Here is a 16,362-nt window from a genome sequence, read left to right on the forward strand (position 1 = left end):
AGCAGGACGCTGTCGCTATCGTTGTCCTTGGTATCCACCTCCATTGTATATATGTCCGTCGCGTCCACTGCTGCTAGTGGTTGTGATCGTTCGTCCGGCTCGGGCGCAATCTGTTTCCTGTCGCAATCTGTTTCCTGTCGCAATCCGTTTCCTGTCGCAATCTGTTTCCTGTCGCAATCTGTTTCCTGTCGCAATCTGTTTCCTGTCGCAGTCTTCTGTTCCTGTTGCAACACACCCCTTAGGTTATTCTATCTCTTTTCTGCCACTGCTGCTTCTGCCGCCGCCGGTCGTTCTGGTCATTCTGGTCGTTCTGGTCGTTCTGGCCGTTCTGGTGGTGGGTCGGGGTTTGCCTCGCTCGTTGGTGGGGCGGTCGCAATCTGTTTCTGTTACTGCCATTACCACTGCGCGATCTCTCCGAGGGCGCCTGCGCGGCGGGCGTGGCCTGCGGCGCCAGTGAGGTGTGTGTCCGTTGTTGCTTAGATCTATCTCTTTGTTGCCGTGAATGCTGAAGTCCGCGGATCCACTACGGCAGCGGCAGCGTCCAGCAACTCACGTTGTTGCTGCGCTGTTCGAGTTTGGACCAATGAGAGGCTGCTTTGATTTAGTACTGGTCGGCGGTCATCCTTTTACCTCGTGCTCTATCGCAGTGCACGCCAGGCACGTACTGTGACGATGCTCTCGTTCTATCGACCATACAGGGCTTCTCCCAAATCGCCCCGAAGCCTTCTTGCCTCGGACGACGGCGACAACGCGTGTGAAGATGACCATTGTGCTTACTTGACTTTTCGACGCCTGTCGTACAGCTGAGTACATGGAAAAGATACCGGTCGATGCACTCATTGGCTTCGCACAACAGATCATCGACGGTGACCCGAAGATCACCATTCCGCTGGAGATACTCAATGTCACGAAAGACACCATAGATGGGAGAAGAGCATGTGCGGGGTGGTACTCCGGCTTTGAACGCGACCAGGAATTGCCTCGAGATGTTATCGACTCCAATACAAAACACCGATACTTTCTGCTGCAGCTGGAAACGGTTTTCGAAGCTCGCCGCAGAGAAGTGAAGAGTCGTAGACCAAAGCGGAAGAAGAAGATCGAGCTCAGTGGTGCGGAACATCTGACCAATCTGTACCAGCATCTTCAGCTCGAAGAGCCCAGCAGCAGCGAGAGCAGCAACCCGTCAAGCTCGAGTACGAAGCCCAAAAAGCCAGTCGTTGAGGAGCATGACTACTCATTGGCGGACAGCGAGGAAGACGACAAGGCCTTTGCGGTCTACTGCATGTTCCAAGATCTTTGGGAGCTGAGGATGCAGATCGGGCAGCTGTGGCATGACTATCATACCGGCAAGATCAGCTTCATCGCAGCATCTCACACAACAGAGAGCGCAATCCAAATTGCCTTTCTTTTGGCCGGAGATTTTCACAGCACCCACTCAGACCTTCAAAACTTTGACCAGATTGTGGACTACTTGGGCCACGAGTCATACATCAGTGTCGCCAGATACTGTGGCGGCGGTCAAGTTGAGGCCGGTTCTAGTGACCCAGCCTCAGCGTCGGCATTGGAACACAAGGATTCGTTCTTGTTGATGCCGGCTTGGTGTGCCATCAACGATGTCCGGCAGCTCGCACTAGACCTTCACATCCAGCGTTCAAGTGTACAGGCGTCGAGACCTACAACAGTATTTCCTGGTCATCGTTTTTTGCTGAACATAGTGGGCGATCTGGGAAAGCTGGCAGGCCTACCCTGCCAAGAGTACACAGAGGAGTTCCGGACCCAGCTAGACGGCCCTTGGCTGATGCCCTACTGCGATCACTATACCGCCCGACTTTTCGGACTGGTATCAGCACCCACGCCTTTCGGTGCCGGCATACCTGCGGCGACCGCCATGTATATGAATGTCTACGATGTGCTCGAGGGTGACCTTGAACGCGGTCTTCGTGAGTGTATGCCAAATGCTCGAGCGACTCCCCGGCCTGCTGAAAGAATACAACTACTGGTGTGAGCAAACATCTGAGTACGCACGATCTGACTCAGGCGGGACGCTGTTTGACACCGCGATCGCCATCGTCCCTACTTTCGAGGCAGCGAGCGCTCAAGGCTGGCTGATGCATACACCCAAACGCTCTTTTGACCCCATGAACCCTGACTATCTTAGGAGCCTACGGGCCCAAGCTAAGCAGCGCTACTCGTCGGTCGCGAAACAAGTCGAGTACCTGCAGGCCAACGCACCTTGTTTAATTAGGAGACCAATCCTGATGCCAGCGAATGTTCTGGCCGCGTTGCCGCTCCTCGCGGGACAAGCCACTTGGACAGCACTCATGCAGTACGAGACCAGCACGAAGAGCTTCATTAACTTCCACCAGACCGTACTTGCTTCGATGCATCTGCATAACACAACAATGCTCCAATATAGCTGCAGTGAAGAGTGGCTAGACATGGACTTCGCCCTCAAACAAGAGCCGAGAACGTCTCAGCTGCTGCATGCTGGCGATGGTACCATCGCCTCAGCTGCCAAGCAATACGCTTTAGCTATGGGTGTGAGTCCCCAAGATGTCATGCGCAAGCAGGCTCCCAAACTTCCCCGTCACCTAACTTCTGCCACCAAAGCACCGAAATTGGCTCAGGTAACATACTTGAGCTCTTCCAAGGCCGATGAAGAGAACACCTTCTCGAGCCGAAGGAAGCCGATCTCGTTGAGAAGGAAGGACTTGGGGTCCTGCTCAGGGACCAGGATATCGTTGACACATACATGGAGGTCGACATATAGAACAGGATTTGCTTTGGTGCTGTCGCGCGTGAGCTTGTGGGGGTGGCTCAGGTGTTCAGAAACCCTGTGCTACGAAGCAGACGGGCATATCGCTAGGAGCGCGGGATGATCACACTTCATAGTTGCAAAAGCTGAGACTTGATTGCGCGGTGCTATCTCCTCGTGGAATTAACGACCTCTTCCACATCATCGAAATTGTCCACTTCCTCCGTACTCCCACTGCCCTGACTCCTCGCGTCTCCATCTTCACTCGCCTCGATGCTGAGAGGAGGCGCGGAACTCTTCTCAAGCTGTCCACCCTTTCTTCCAAAGAAATCATCCGTTTGCAATCCTCGGACAGCATCACTCCTTATGCTCTTCTTCATGCTCCCGCCACTCAATCTCGCATACTTGATCGCTTCCCGTACAGGCACCATCGCCGCATCTCGACATGCTTCTTTGATGTCGCTTCCTGACATACCAGCAGACACTCGCACCAGAACATCGAGGTCGAAGGCTGGCCGGCGGTTACCTTCGGAGTATCCACTGGAGCTCTGGAGACCCCGTAATGCTTCGAAGCATCCAGTGTCGATCTTTGTATCCCTCAAAGTAAGCTCAAAGATCTGGCGCCTCTGTCCAGCGTTCGGCAGTGACACTGGGAACTTCTTTGGCATTCTCCGTAAAATTGCGTCGTCGATGTCCTGGATCCGATTCGTTGCGCCCAAAATGCATATCCTCTGCATTCCACTATCTGTCGTTGACGACGCGAGACCGTCCCAGTGCGTCATGAACTCTGCTTTCACCATCCCACTAGCCTCGTGCTCTCCACTCCTCCGTTGTCCCAGCACTGCGTCGATCTCATCAATGAAGACAATTGCAGGTTGAAGCTTTCGCGCTAGGGAGAAGACGGCTGCGACCAGTTTGTTGCTGTCGCCGTACCATTTCTCGGTCAGCGTCGAGATGTGCAGGTTTATGAATGCGGCACCAGATTCGCGGGCTAGGGCTTTCGCGAGCATGGTCTTACCGCAGCCAGGAGGTCCATATAGCAGAACACCGCTTGGTGCCGTGAGTAGCGAGGAGTGGTTGGCATACAGGTGAGGCATGGTCAGAGGGTATATCACGGATTCGCGCAGCTCTTCAATGATGTCGTCGAGTCCTCCAATGTCTTGGAATGTCACGGGTATTTCTGTGGGTTGGACAACCTCCATGGCGATTGTCTGCTCGTACAGCGTGAGGACAAGCTCTCGTTTCCGTGGCCTGGTGTTGTCTTCATCGTCGTCGGCATCTTCGTAGTCGTCTTCGCGATCTCTGTCGTGGTTGGAGAAGATGTTCGATAAGCGTCGAGTGGCGGCGAGCTTCTTTTGCTCGGCTTCGGCTTTCTGTAGGCGATCGGGGTCGAGTTGTCTGATGATGTGCTGGGCGGCGTACCAGGCGGCAATGGGCTGGGTAGCGATGAATGTCAGTGTTTCGAGGATACGAGAGAGTGCAATAGTGTAGGCGCCTACTGCAGCGATTGCGAGGACGACATCTCCTATGTATGTGTACCACCGCCGGTCGCCGTAGGCCATGTTTCAGGGTCGACGTGGTTGTAAGTGAATGCAGTGAATGTTGAAGACAGACTGCATGATCATGTGCATGTGGCCGGTGCTGGCGCCACGTTGTGCCGATGCCGTCATGCCGTCATGCCGAGTACCGACAGGGCTCGATCACGCTAGGAGCTAAGAGGTACAGATACAACATCTTCAACTTTCGGCCATATCACCGCCATGTCTCGTCCCAACGGCCTCGAAAACGAGCCGGCTCAGGCGCAGTCCACAACGACAACATCCGGCCAAGTGGTTCAACCTTCCATCACGACTCCCCACGAAGAGTTCCAATACCTCAACCTGATCCGCAACATCCTCGACAACGGCGAACACCGTCCCGACCGAACGGGCACAGGAACATTGTCCATACCCTTTCCGGCACAACACAAATACACGCTATCAAGACCCGACGGCAGCCTGATCCTCCCCCTCCTCACAACCAAACGCGTCTTCCTCCGTGCCGTCCTCGCCGAACTCCTCTGGTTCGTCGCCGGTGACACGAACGCAAAGACACTGCAAGACCAGAATGTCCACATCTGGGACGGTAACGGCTCACGAGAGTACTTGGACTCCGTCGGACTGGGACACAGAGAAGTCGGAGACCTGGGCCCCGTCTACGGCTTCCAATGGCGGCATTTCGGCGCCGAGTACAAAACATGCCATGACGACTACATCGGACAAGGACGGGACCAATTGGCTGAAGTCATCCACAAATTGAAGAACGACCCGTACGATCGGAGGATCATACTGAGTGCATGGAATCCAGCGGACCTGAAGAAGATGGCTCTACCGCCCTGTCACATGTTTGCGCAATTCTACGTCTCCTTCCCGCCATCTGCACCTACGCGAACTGACGGCACGAAGCGCGGGACTCTACATACACTCCTCTACCAACGATCGAATGACATGGGACTTGGGGTCCCTTTCAACATCGCAAGTTATGCGCTCTTGACACATATGATTGCACGAGCGACCGATTTGCTTCCGGGGAGTCTGACGCACACGATGGGGGATGCGCATGTATATCTTGACCACCGGCAAGCGCTCGAGGTGCAATTGACAAGGCAGCCGAAAGACTTTCCAACCTTGGAGATTAAGAGGGAGATCGACTGCAGTATTGACGGCTGGATGCCGGAGGACTTTGACGTGTTGGCGTATGAACCGCACGGGAAGATTGATATGAAGATGAGTGTTTGAACGCGTATGATCTCGGAAACGAGCAAGACTTGATATGTGCCGCACCACGCGACCGTGTACAAAGATCATGCGCAAGCTCATGTAGACGCCTGGCTGTGACGTTGAAGGAAAGGACATAGTCATGACGGGCTGATGCATACTCACTTGGTTGTCCAACCTATGTTTACTCGTGAAAGGCCAGAGCTCGAAACGCCATGCCCTTTGGTAGCTACAAGCCGCTTCATACATCAGTCCTTTTGGTATTCGTCATCGTCCACCGCCGTACCCTTGCCGTACCGCGCAAAGAACAAACGGTAATCGATATCCTTCCTCGAATACCACTCCGTTTGCTCTCGCGCCGTCTTTTCATCTATTCCACGCAATACATGGCCGAATCCATTCTCAGAGACCCTCCTCCAACCTTTAGCTCTGGATGCGGCGAGACACTTCCTATACGCTAGTCAGCCTGCCGCATTGTACAATCCGTGACACGATCAGGATTTGACTTACGCAGCTCGACCGTAGAACTCGCACAGAAAGACAGCGAGCTCTTTCTCGTACCCTCGTTTGCAGTGTCTCATGAGAAGCAGGCACGGCACGAAGAAAACCAGGCGGAAGAGAAACTTCGTGATGAAGTGAAGGTTGAAGTCCCAGTCGAAAGCCCAGCGTGCGATCTGAGAGGTGCCGTCGACCAGAAGGCTTTCCATGATTTCTGGTAGACCCTCGTCCCAGTTGGCGAACTGACCATGATACTTGGCGTCATCACTATGCAAATCATGCCCGGGCCTTCCATCGGTCAATAGTCGCATTGGATCTAGAGATTCATGGAAGCGTGCTCTCCACCAGTCTTCTCCCAGGATATGGGTGTTGCCTGGAAAGTGGAAGGCGACTTTGCAATTTCGGGCCTCGTTATCCCGGGCAAGGAATGTGCTTAAGGAGTAGACGGTGTTGGAGAGCGCGGCGAAGCTATTGCCTGAGGGCAGGATGTTGCGCGACTTGATAGCCCTCCAGCCCTGGTCGCGTGTTCTGACATTGAGGTGGTAAGCGCGCCGTAAGAAGTCGGGCCATGTGATAGTGGTGAAATCGAGGGCTTTCTTGGTCAGGACCCCATCGGATATCTTGGTGGGCTGGTATTCGCCGCATCTGATACCGTTGGCGAAGACGCCATCTGGAGCGAGTCTGATTTCGATCTTGTTCTCGCCGTAGAGAATGCTGGTAGCCTCCTCATTCACTTGCTCACATGTGGCCAGTATTTGAGGATAGCATGTGATAACGCCCTCATCGTCCTTTGGGCTTGTGAGAAGGTATTCGTATATCGCGTTCCGCAATTCACCTGGCAGGTCAAAGAAGCGGACTCGGAAGTTTGCATCTAAGAGCGCGTCAATCACAGTACATCGATGATGGCGCATCGTCTCGAAGCGCCTCGTACTCACCAGACTGTTCCAACGCATCGAGTAGACCTCTGCGTCTTCTGGCATGAGAGGCCTTCTTCGGAAGCGACACTGACAAACCGCGGCGCGCTACGAACTTCGCAAGCTGCGCGGTAGTGTAATGCCTGTATGGCAATGCTAAGCTGCCCGGCATCTTGGTGCTGTTGGTCACTTTGGTGGTGAGTGTGGGTCGCGCAGATCCTTGTTGTGCAGCAGAGAACGGAAGGCGCTAGAAGTCGTATTTGTGCGAACGGCTCGGATTACCTCACGTGTCGAGTGAATGCGTGACCGCGGGCGAGTGGTCTTGAACAAGAATTCACCCCATCCTCATGACCGTATCATGCCTCATATCGCTATCCTATGTTACCATCACGGCGAAGATCGTCGCTCACCCTGTTTTGCAATGCCACTACTCTCCGTGCAGGTGTCGTCCACAAGAACAATTAGAGTGGCTGAACTTGTAGCTTCAGAGGCACTCTGCTTCACATTCGACAAGTCGCTTGTACTTTCTATCGTGGTCGACGTAAGAGACTTTTGCATTTTCGAATCGATCCTGGTGGCATCGCTTGGACATGAAGTCAGGATACCGATACGAGGCTCCGGCTGCTCTTCGACGATGATACTTCGAGCCTTCGGCCTTGGCCAGCGAATGCGTGCAGATTGTGCTGTTCATGGTAGTCGTGGATTCAGCCAGCTCCACAGGATGGGCATGTTCACGGCAATGATGCCAACTGTTGTCTCCCGTTGACACCACCCGGGTAAGTCAGCTCGGTCCGAAAATACACGTAGAGCACATTACATACTTGTTCAGACTCACGCTCGTAGAGCCGATGATCGTGAAGCCAAAGCGTATGACAGCAGCAGACATGACGAAAAGGCCGGAGCAAAGCAATAACGTCAAGCCTATCTTCCTGCCAGTCGTGAAGCTCGAAGTCCAGAGTGTGGGGATCGGAATAGTGAGAATCAGCAGGTCTGTGGACACATTGAGTACCGTCGAGATCCAGACATCGTGCATCCGCATCGAGCACTGCGCCGGTGGAGGAGGGCTGACCTGCCAGTTTTGCGCCAATGGCAAGCAGCCGAGACAGACGGTTAAGAAAGCACGCGATGTCGCCGTCCTGGCCTTTGAGTTCGCAGGTTTAACGTGGTTATCATATGCATCAGCATCGCGGTGCCGGGGAAGTGCCGTGGATGTTGAGGCGTACGCGCCTCCGCGACAGCGCGGGTCTCTCAAGAAGCTGTTAAGCTGTTGACGTTTGTCTTGCTGGTACATACCATAGTTGAGAGAGATATCGTGTCGTGATGAGGGCAGGGAACTAGCGCCGGGTCAGAGCTGTCCGACGGGAGCTTCTTTTCGATGAGATTGCACATGAAAAACATGCCCAACATGGGACCATGCTCGAGGGATGAACGGAGTGCGGCACGATGATGGACATGGGTTGCCGAATGTACGAGACCACTTCGTCACGTCGTCACCTCAATCTTACATAGTCTCAGCTACGGCTATCTCCCACATCAGACCGCGGGCAAGGCCACCAAATTTTTGACGCTAACCTTATTAGATTGGATGCCTTGGGTGTTAAAGATTTGAGTGGCTGTCAGGGCGAGAGCCTGGCCTGTGAGATGTAAGGGTGAAAGCGAGAATGCAGGTGCGAAGTGCAGATGCAAAAGGGCATGGTATGATTGCTACACAAAACAAAAGACGAAGAAAGCAAGAGAGGCCTGGGGAAGGCCAGATATTTATACGCGACCCTCGCGAGTGCGTGTCCCCGCATCAACAGGGCTAACCCGTGCGAAGCCGCGCTCAGCAGCTTTGCTCAAAACCTTATTCCAACCTGCCCTACGATCCGAGTCTTCCACGTGCTTCAAGGTTTGGTAGAGGGGTGAATCTGGAGGGCTGGGTCCCGTAGTGAATGTTGCGGGGCATGTGATTCTTGGCGTTCACACACCAAGCTGGACTGTCACTTCTTGACGACTTCTGAGCGCTCTGAGACTCTTCTGTCCCCACCTTCTGTACACTCTGTGGGGAGACCATGACAGTGGCTTGCCACGGGTCTAAAAGCTTTCCGCACTAAAGAGCCGGATTGTCGTATATAGAATACCAACTTTCTATAATATAACGACAGATTTACTAATAAATAAACGGAAACTTAGAGGTTAGAGAGGGTACAATTTAAAAGGGCCCTATATATTATAGTGTTTATAATGTGCTTCACTACCGAGCGGGCCACACTACCGAGCGGGCTATACTACCGAGCGGGCTACTTTTACTAAGAACTATACTTCTTCTACTTTAATTACGACGGTATCTTAATACGACAATATCCTATAGAATCGTTACTAGGAGGACAATTCCTCTTCAGATTCCTCGCTATCTAGTAAGTCTACTTAATAGGTACGTACGTTATACCCCGACTCGCTATATTGCTTACAGCGTCGTAGCCTTAGTACTAGCTAAACACTATCTAGCGACTCTATACTTACTTCCTACCTCCTAGTATCCTCTAGAGGTATTAATTACGACGACTTATCGAAGGTTAGAGACCCTCTAGACTAGATATACTTACGCTTTTGTACTGTCCGCTATATAAGGGCCTTATTAGACTTACGTAGCTTACTAATTTCGCTTTGTATAAGAGCTATCTAATATACTATCTCTCTACTCCCTTTTATAAGCTAATATACCCCTTCCTATAACGAGTTTAGCGATGAACCTACCCGGGCGCGCATTTTGTTTGTTACTAGTGTCAATTAAGAGTCAAATTCTTTTATAGTTTATAGTATCTTCGACTCCTAAGAGGTAGAGTCTAGAGCTAGAGGGGTTAGCGTACGTAGCTTAATATTAAGCTTGTCTATCACTACCTATAGATTGAATAGAACTAAACTAGCGCCTCTAAAGCTCGATAGGATATTCTCCTATCTAAATATAGCGTTATAGGCTACCCGGAAGGCGCGTAGGAACTCTACTTTATCGATATAAGTGATACGCTAGCGTACTAAGCCCGAGAGCTAAGTACTATATACCTTCTTTAAAGGCGAATAGCAACCTATATCTAATAGCTAGAGTAAGTACGAGGCGTACGATAGTATATATAGGGCCAAGATCTTGTATTCCTTATATAGATTCTAGAATACCTTCGAGTTGTAGCTCTCGTAGCTATTAATAATTAGCAGTCTCTATACCCTAGTCGTACGAGCTATAGTATACTTCTAGAAATGCTCTAGCTACCGTATACCGAACTTATTATTAGTCTAGCCGTTCTCTATTAGCCCGATTGTCTAGTCTAGACCTAAGTTGCCGTCTTAGTACTAGGTACTAATATGCTGTTTGCCTATAAGGATAACGTAGGGTAGGAGCGCTATTCCGTGTATATAGATAGTCTTAATCACTATTGCCTATTCTCTATTACCCTGTTAAACGACCTTCCTCTTTCTACTACGCCTTTCTAAACCCGTAACGACGCTCTAAGACGTAATGACACCTATTATAAACCCTATCTCGTCGAAGTTGTAGGTGTCCTAGTTAAGGATACTATACTTCTCCTTTATATTACGTATAAGCAAGAACTACCTCTCGATAACGTCTAGATCTTCTATTAGGGCTCGCTAACGATCGTATCTACGTGTTATACGAACCTTTAGCTCACGATACTACCTAATGAACCTGTCTGTCTAATTGAGACTAGCGGGCTTAAGACCCTTCTCTTATAGTAATAAATCGGCTATTACTCGTATACTAGCCTTTAATAGCCGGAAACCTCTAAGATCTAGCTCGAGTATATACTTAAGTATCACCCTCTCTTCTAGCTCTATAAGCTTCTTTGAATTAGGCTCGTAGTCACCCTAAGGAGGTCGTCTATTTAATCGATACCCTATCATAGTTCGAGACGCGTCGTATACCTTTATAGTAAGTCGATTCGTAATTGTCGCGTCGCGTTTCGTAGCCTAGACAGCTAAGGTCAGTTTGGCCTCGTTTAAAGACAATATACACTATAATAGTAGTTATATAGCTATATCTATAGAAGTGGTATAGTTCTTAGTAAAAGTGGCCCGCTCGGTAGTATAGCCCGCTCGGTAGTAAAGCACGTTAGTCTTAGACTTACATAGTATAATAATAGATCAATTAATTAAAAATTCATTAATTAGAAGTAGTTTTCTAGATTAAGAATTAGTACTAATTTATAGTATTAAAAGAGTAGTTATAGAAGTAGTAGTAGATTAAAGATTATTTATTAGATCTATAAAACCTACCTTACTAATACTACGACGCGTCTATAGATATAGTTTCAATCGAAATTTTGCGTAGCTATAATACTCCTATACCTAGGTATATATACTAGCGTAAATACGATTAATACTATTTCTTTATATACTAAAGGTCTTCTTATAAGTACGACTATAAGTACTAGTATAAAGTTAGCTATAGTAACTACGGCTAATATTAGTCTCGTACTCTATAAAGATACTACTGTTATAAGTTTATTCGAGATAATAGACTTGACCTATTATTATCTAATAGTCTCGTATATACCTTTTATTATCTACAATAGTATAATATAGTTAATACTCTTCACTACCTTTAACTTACTAGTAATAGTTACGCTAATACTTCTAGAAACTTTGAAAGTATAGTTAATTCAATAGTTATAGTATAATTAGCGATAACGTAAAGCACTAGTAAGCTAGGAACACTAGTAAGCTAGTAATTTTGTCTTAGTATAATCAACTTCTTAATTATCGTACTATATATTAATAACATAATATATAATTATCTAATAAAGAAGGCAGAATTGCTCTTGCCCTCTCTACCTTTCGTTAGGGCTAGTTTCCGAGTCTCCTACGCGTAGCTATAGTATATTACGTATCTTATTTAACGCTAACTAGCCGGTAATATAGAATCACTCCTCGCGTCGATACTCGCCCTATCTAGTATAAACTTATATTAACCGAAGAACAGACGATTGTTCGATATATCCTCGACCTCGATTCGTAAGGATTCGCGCCTACCCTTAGCGAGGTAGTAGATATAGCGGATAAGCTACTCGGTAAACGCGACGCGGATCCGGTAGGTAAGAACTAGGTAGAGAGATTCGTTTCGCGCTCTACCGAGCTCAAAACGGCCTTTAACCGAGCGAAGGACCATTAGAGAATACTCTAAGAAGATCTAGAAGTTATAAGCGCCTAGTTTAAGCTTATATAAGAGACGATTACTAAGTATAGTATATATAACGAGGATATCTATAACTTCGATAAGACGGGCTTTTAAATAGGCGTGATTAGCTTTATAAAAGTCGTTACTAGCTTAGAAGGACGCTCTCGCCCTACGGCTACTTAGCCTAGTTATAGAGGGTAGGTTATAGTTATTTAGAGTATCTATACCGCTAGCTACTCGACCCCGCCCTTTATTATCTATAAAGGGCGTATTTACATTTTAGTATAGTATAAAGAGGTAGATATACCGCGGAATTAGAAGCTTATAGTCTCTAAGAATAGATAGATAAATAACGTACTTAGTCTCGAGTAGTTAAAGCACTTTAACGCGTATATAGATAGATATTTCATTAAGCTATTATAGTGCCCTTCAGCCTATATAGCTATACTATCTTGTTTTTGTATATATAGAGAGGAAACCGTATTAGTAAAAACCCCTCCTCCTTCCCGCCTGTCTTTTCCCCCTAGTTATCGTCTTAAATTTCCCTTATTAGGGGTACGCTAGTGTTATAGGCCTGCCCTAATAACTACCCTATCTACAACCCCCCTCGCTTCCGCCTCTTGTCTATCTACTCCTCCGTCTCGCTAGCGAGGCTAAACTACTAGAGGTATCCCTACTATAGTATCTACCGAGAGATTCGGCGAATGTTACCTTTGTCCCTAGAAATTAACTTATAGTCTCTCCTTCCCGCTTAGTGCCTCTAATTTCCCCTGCCTCTCGCCTACTACGGGCATCGTAGTAGCATATATTCTAGGTTTTACGATAGGTAGCTATACTAGTAGGCTAGGCTATAGATGTCTAGTACGCGTCTCCTAAACAGGTAGGCCCTTAATCTAATATATTCGGACCTGATTTGGATCGCTATGCTTGCTTCGGCCCTTATTAGGTCCCTATATAGCTAGTAATTATGTCTCTAGAAGGCTCGGAGCGCTATCGGGCCTATTGTCTTAGGGGGCTTCCTTTTCTAGTCCTACTCCTATAGGTAGCTCGCTATCTATTCCGCTAGGCTTTAGGTCTTAGCCTTGCTCCCGCCGGCCTAGCGAGTCCTACGCTCCTCCTCTTTTCGTGCTAGCTATTCGGTGCTTATCTATACGGCCGTAAAGGTAGTAAGGTCATCCTCTTTTTAGCTTGTCCTATGTCCGGCCTCTCTCCGGTAGCGGCTTCCTATCTTATTCTTTATCTCCTAGATCGTAGTTTATACTAGGTAACCTATCGTCTTTACCGCGTATTAAATTCTTATTCCCCGGATATACTAACTAATTAGTAGTGTTCCTATCTCTATTTCTACCGTGCTTATTAACATTGTCTTATATACGCCTAGTACCCTACGTAGGTTACCTACCTATATCCTATTTAGAGGTTACTCTATCCGTTTCGGGATCGGCTTGCCTACACCTCCTGTTCCCTAAATCTATGCCCCGTATAATATAGCTAGTCTAACAATCGCCTTATATATTACTCTTACCTTATCGAATATTACTCCCTATATAGATACCGTAAGCCTCTTTATCGAGGCTTCGTTAACTTACGCTCGACTCTAGGCTTTCTTAATCTATATATTCTAGCTTAGCTTTAGGTTAAGCTAGATCCCTAGTACCCGTAGCTCCGCTAATAGCTTAGTCTCGTAGCCTTAGATTCTTACCGCCGCCTTTATATTATAGTATGTTCTCGCTTTACTAAAGTGTATAAGTTAGTACTTTTTAGGGGCGAACCGGGCACTATACTTCTTTACCTACTCCTCGCATTTCTTATACCTATCTTCGAGGAGGCGACAGTTCTCTTCTATCGAGTCTAACTAGGCTAGGATGTTTATGTCGTCCACGAACCCCGATACTAAGGTTTACGGAGAGGTGAGTAGGGGGATTAGATCAGACATAAATATTAGAAACAGGATAGGGGAGAGAGTAGATCCCTAAGGTATTCTAGTCTCTACCTTTACCGGGTCGGACGTATACCTTCCTAGGACTAGGTATGTCGTCCGTTCCTAGAGAAAGGAGTAGACGAACTTCGTTACCTACTAGGGGATGCCTTTCTACTATAGAATATATATTAGCCTTTAGTATAAGACGTTATCGAAGGCTCCTATAATATTAAGGGATAGTAAGGACGCCCCTCGGTTCCTACCGTAGTACTAGAGGGTCTGAATTTGCTCCGTAATTAGCTCTATTACTATTAGTATCGATTACTAGCTTCTTCCCCCTATCTATATTACTAGGAGTACGTAGTTGTCCTCGGCTAGCTACGTAAGTCTCTAGGCTACTATCTTCTCTAGAACCTTCCCTATCGTATTTAGAAGTACGATTAGCCTATACGATTTGGGCTAAGTATAGTCCTCCTTCTATAGCTTACGTAGTACTACTGTTATAGACTCTCTATACGGCTTCGGGTAATACCCTAGCCGTAGGTACGCGGTAAATAGGTTTATAAGGCTTGGCGCGATCTCTTCTCTCTACTCTTTTAGTAGTATATTTAGTATCCTATCTAGGCCTAGGGCTTTTCGTCCTTTTAGCTTACTTATAACTCCTGTTACTATATTAGAGCTAACTGCCTAATCTATATCTAGGGGTTCCGGGTATATACTCGGGTCGATATCCGTAAGGTCTACCTCTACTTATATCAAAAAGAAATAGTCGGCTAATACTTTTGCCTTGCCCTAGGACGTAGCCTAGGCAATCCCTTCGCGGTCTACTATTAGGGGGAAGTAAGGGGTTTGTTGCTCTTTAGGTAGTCGTACCTATTTAGTAAGTCTCTATATCTATTCCGGGTTTTCTATAACGAGCCCGATCGTCGCTCTCTAGTCCTATAGCTTATCGCGTCTTATCTATACCTTCTTCTCCTATATCGCGCGACAGTATTGCTCCTACGTCTCTTAGATATACTCCTTCGTCTACTATCGCCTTACCCTTCTAGCCTCCCTTACCTTTGTAGAGTATTTAGGGGTCTAGAAGGCCTTCTACTACGTAAAGGGCCGGAGTAACGGCGTATATTATTCCGCTACTTACTATATAACCGAGATAATCTGTTCCGCTACTTGATCTAGCTAAGCTGTCGTCTCGAGTTCTCTATACTATAGTAGGTTTGCTATTAAGAAGCCTCTTATATCGTCCTAGCGTGCCTTCTTCTAGTTCCGGCGTAGTTTGCTTACTAGCTCCTCTATCGCCTTCATCCCTAGCGTCGTTTAAATAGGGATATAGTCTAAGGAGGCTTCTAGCGCGTAGTTCGGTTAGCATTAGACTAGTCTCTCTTTAAGTTCTCGTAATAGAAAGTATAGGTCGATCGTACTTATACTTATACGGGCCTTCTACGTCTCTATTCCCTTTAGTATTACTAAGGCCATTCCGTAGCGTACGGTTATATCTAGTAGCTTTCCCCCTAGAAACGTGTACGGGGGAGTGAATTCGAGTCCCTACTATAGGTAGTAGAGGTTAAAGTCGCCGAGGAGTACTTACTTTATGTCTTAGCTTAGGGTCCGCTCTAGGTAGGCGAGGGTTCCTAGTTCCCTACTCGTCCGACCCCGCGGTAGCGGGTTATAAACGTTATAGATCTAGATAGGGCCTTATGTCGTATCGATCTAGATTGATGTTATGTCTCCTAGGTTGCCCTACTACGGTAGTATAACCTTCTACGACTTAAGGTCTATAGTCTTACTTACGTATATATATATCCTCGGGATAACGCCTCGTTAGCCCGCGATTACGGTATAGTATCTCCGGTCACTATAAGTGGCTAGGAGTCCTACGTAGGGGTTGATCTATAGTTCCTATACCGTAATAACGTAGTGCCGTAGCGGGTCTAGCTCTTATAGAAAGTAGCGCTAGACCTTGTCCCTACTTTTGTTTACGTTATACTATACTATTACGGGCAGCCCGCGACCCCTTACTATAGCTACGTCGGCCCGGCTGAACCGCGGACCTTCTATATCGGGTTAGCGCGGCTTAGCTTTACTTTATAACTTCGCCGCGCCTCGCGCTCCTCTTTCGTAGCTTCGTAGAACAATAACTATCTCATTCGGACCCTATAGTACGCGCGCCCTTATAGTTTGTTCTACCTTACTACCTAGATCGCGGATCTAGGTAAGGGACGCGTAACAATAGGAATAGACAGAACCGTAGAACTCGAGAACGCGTAGAGCCGCATTAGAATATAGAACACGGTAAGGCGTATAGCGCGTAGATACCTAGAGAACGTAACGCGGCGATACTATTAGTA

General features: G+C 48.0%; 5 protein-coding genes across 5 annotated transcripts; 3 read left to right on the forward strand and 2 right to left on the reverse strand.

The window, feature by feature from the left end:
• Window positions 1-811: 811 nt before the first annotated feature.
• CLAFUR5_08455 (uncharacterized protein) lies at window positions 812-2,770 on the forward strand (the record flags this gene model as incomplete). The annotated part of the gene is made up of 3 exons (XM_047907603.1): window positions 812-1,940; window positions 1,987-2,627; window positions 2,684-2,770. The coding sequence occupies 3 exons, from the start codon at window positions 812-814 to the stop codon at window positions 2,768-2,770; spliced, it is 1,857 nt and encodes a 618-aa protein (XP_047759067.1).
• Window positions 2,771-2,922: 152 nt separating this feature from the next.
• CLAFUR5_08456 (Outer mitochondrial transmembrane helix translocase) lies at window positions 2,923-4,317 on the reverse strand (the record flags this gene model as incomplete). Its single annotated transcript, XM_047907604.1, has 1 exon — window positions 2,923-4,317. The coding sequence occupies one exon, from the start codon at window positions 4,315-4,317 to the stop codon at window positions 2,923-2,925; it is 1,395 nt and encodes a 464-aa protein (XP_047759070.1).
• A 198-nt stretch (window positions 4,318-4,515) lies between these two features.
• Window positions 4,516-5,532, forward strand: CLAFUR5_08457 (Thymidylate synthase; the record flags this gene model as incomplete). Its single annotated transcript, XM_047907605.1, has 1 exon — window positions 4,516-5,532. One exon carries the CDS (start codon window positions 4,516-4,518, stop codon window positions 5,530-5,532), a length of 1,017 nt encoding a protein of 338 aa, XP_047759069.1.
• A 227-nt stretch (window positions 5,533-5,759) lies between these two features.
• On the reverse strand, window positions 5,760-7,095 carry CLAFUR5_08458 (uncharacterized protein; the record flags this gene model as incomplete). The annotated part of the gene is made up of 3 exons (XM_047907606.1): window positions 5,760-5,961; window positions 6,022-6,880; window positions 6,945-7,095. 3 exons carry the CDS (start codon window positions 7,093-7,095, stop codon window positions 5,760-5,762), a joined length of 1,212 nt encoding a protein of 403 aa, XP_047759062.1.
• Window positions 7,096-7,807: 712 nt separating this feature from the next.
• CLAFUR5_08459 (uncharacterized protein) lies at window positions 7,808-8,194 on the forward strand (the record flags this gene model as incomplete). Its single annotated transcript, XM_047907607.1, has 1 exon — window positions 7,808-8,194. One exon carries the CDS (start codon window positions 7,808-7,810, stop codon window positions 8,192-8,194), a length of 387 nt encoding a protein of 128 aa, XP_047759061.1.
• Window positions 8,195-16,362: the final 8,168 nt, after the last annotated feature.

The sequence above is a fragment of the Fulvia fulva genome, chromosome 3 (genome assembly GCF_020509005.1).
Source record: "Fulvia fulva chromosome 3, complete sequence".
NCBI classification, from domain to species: Eukaryota; Fungi; Ascomycota; class Dothideomycetes; order Mycosphaerellales; family Mycosphaerellaceae; genus Fulvia; species Fulvia fulva.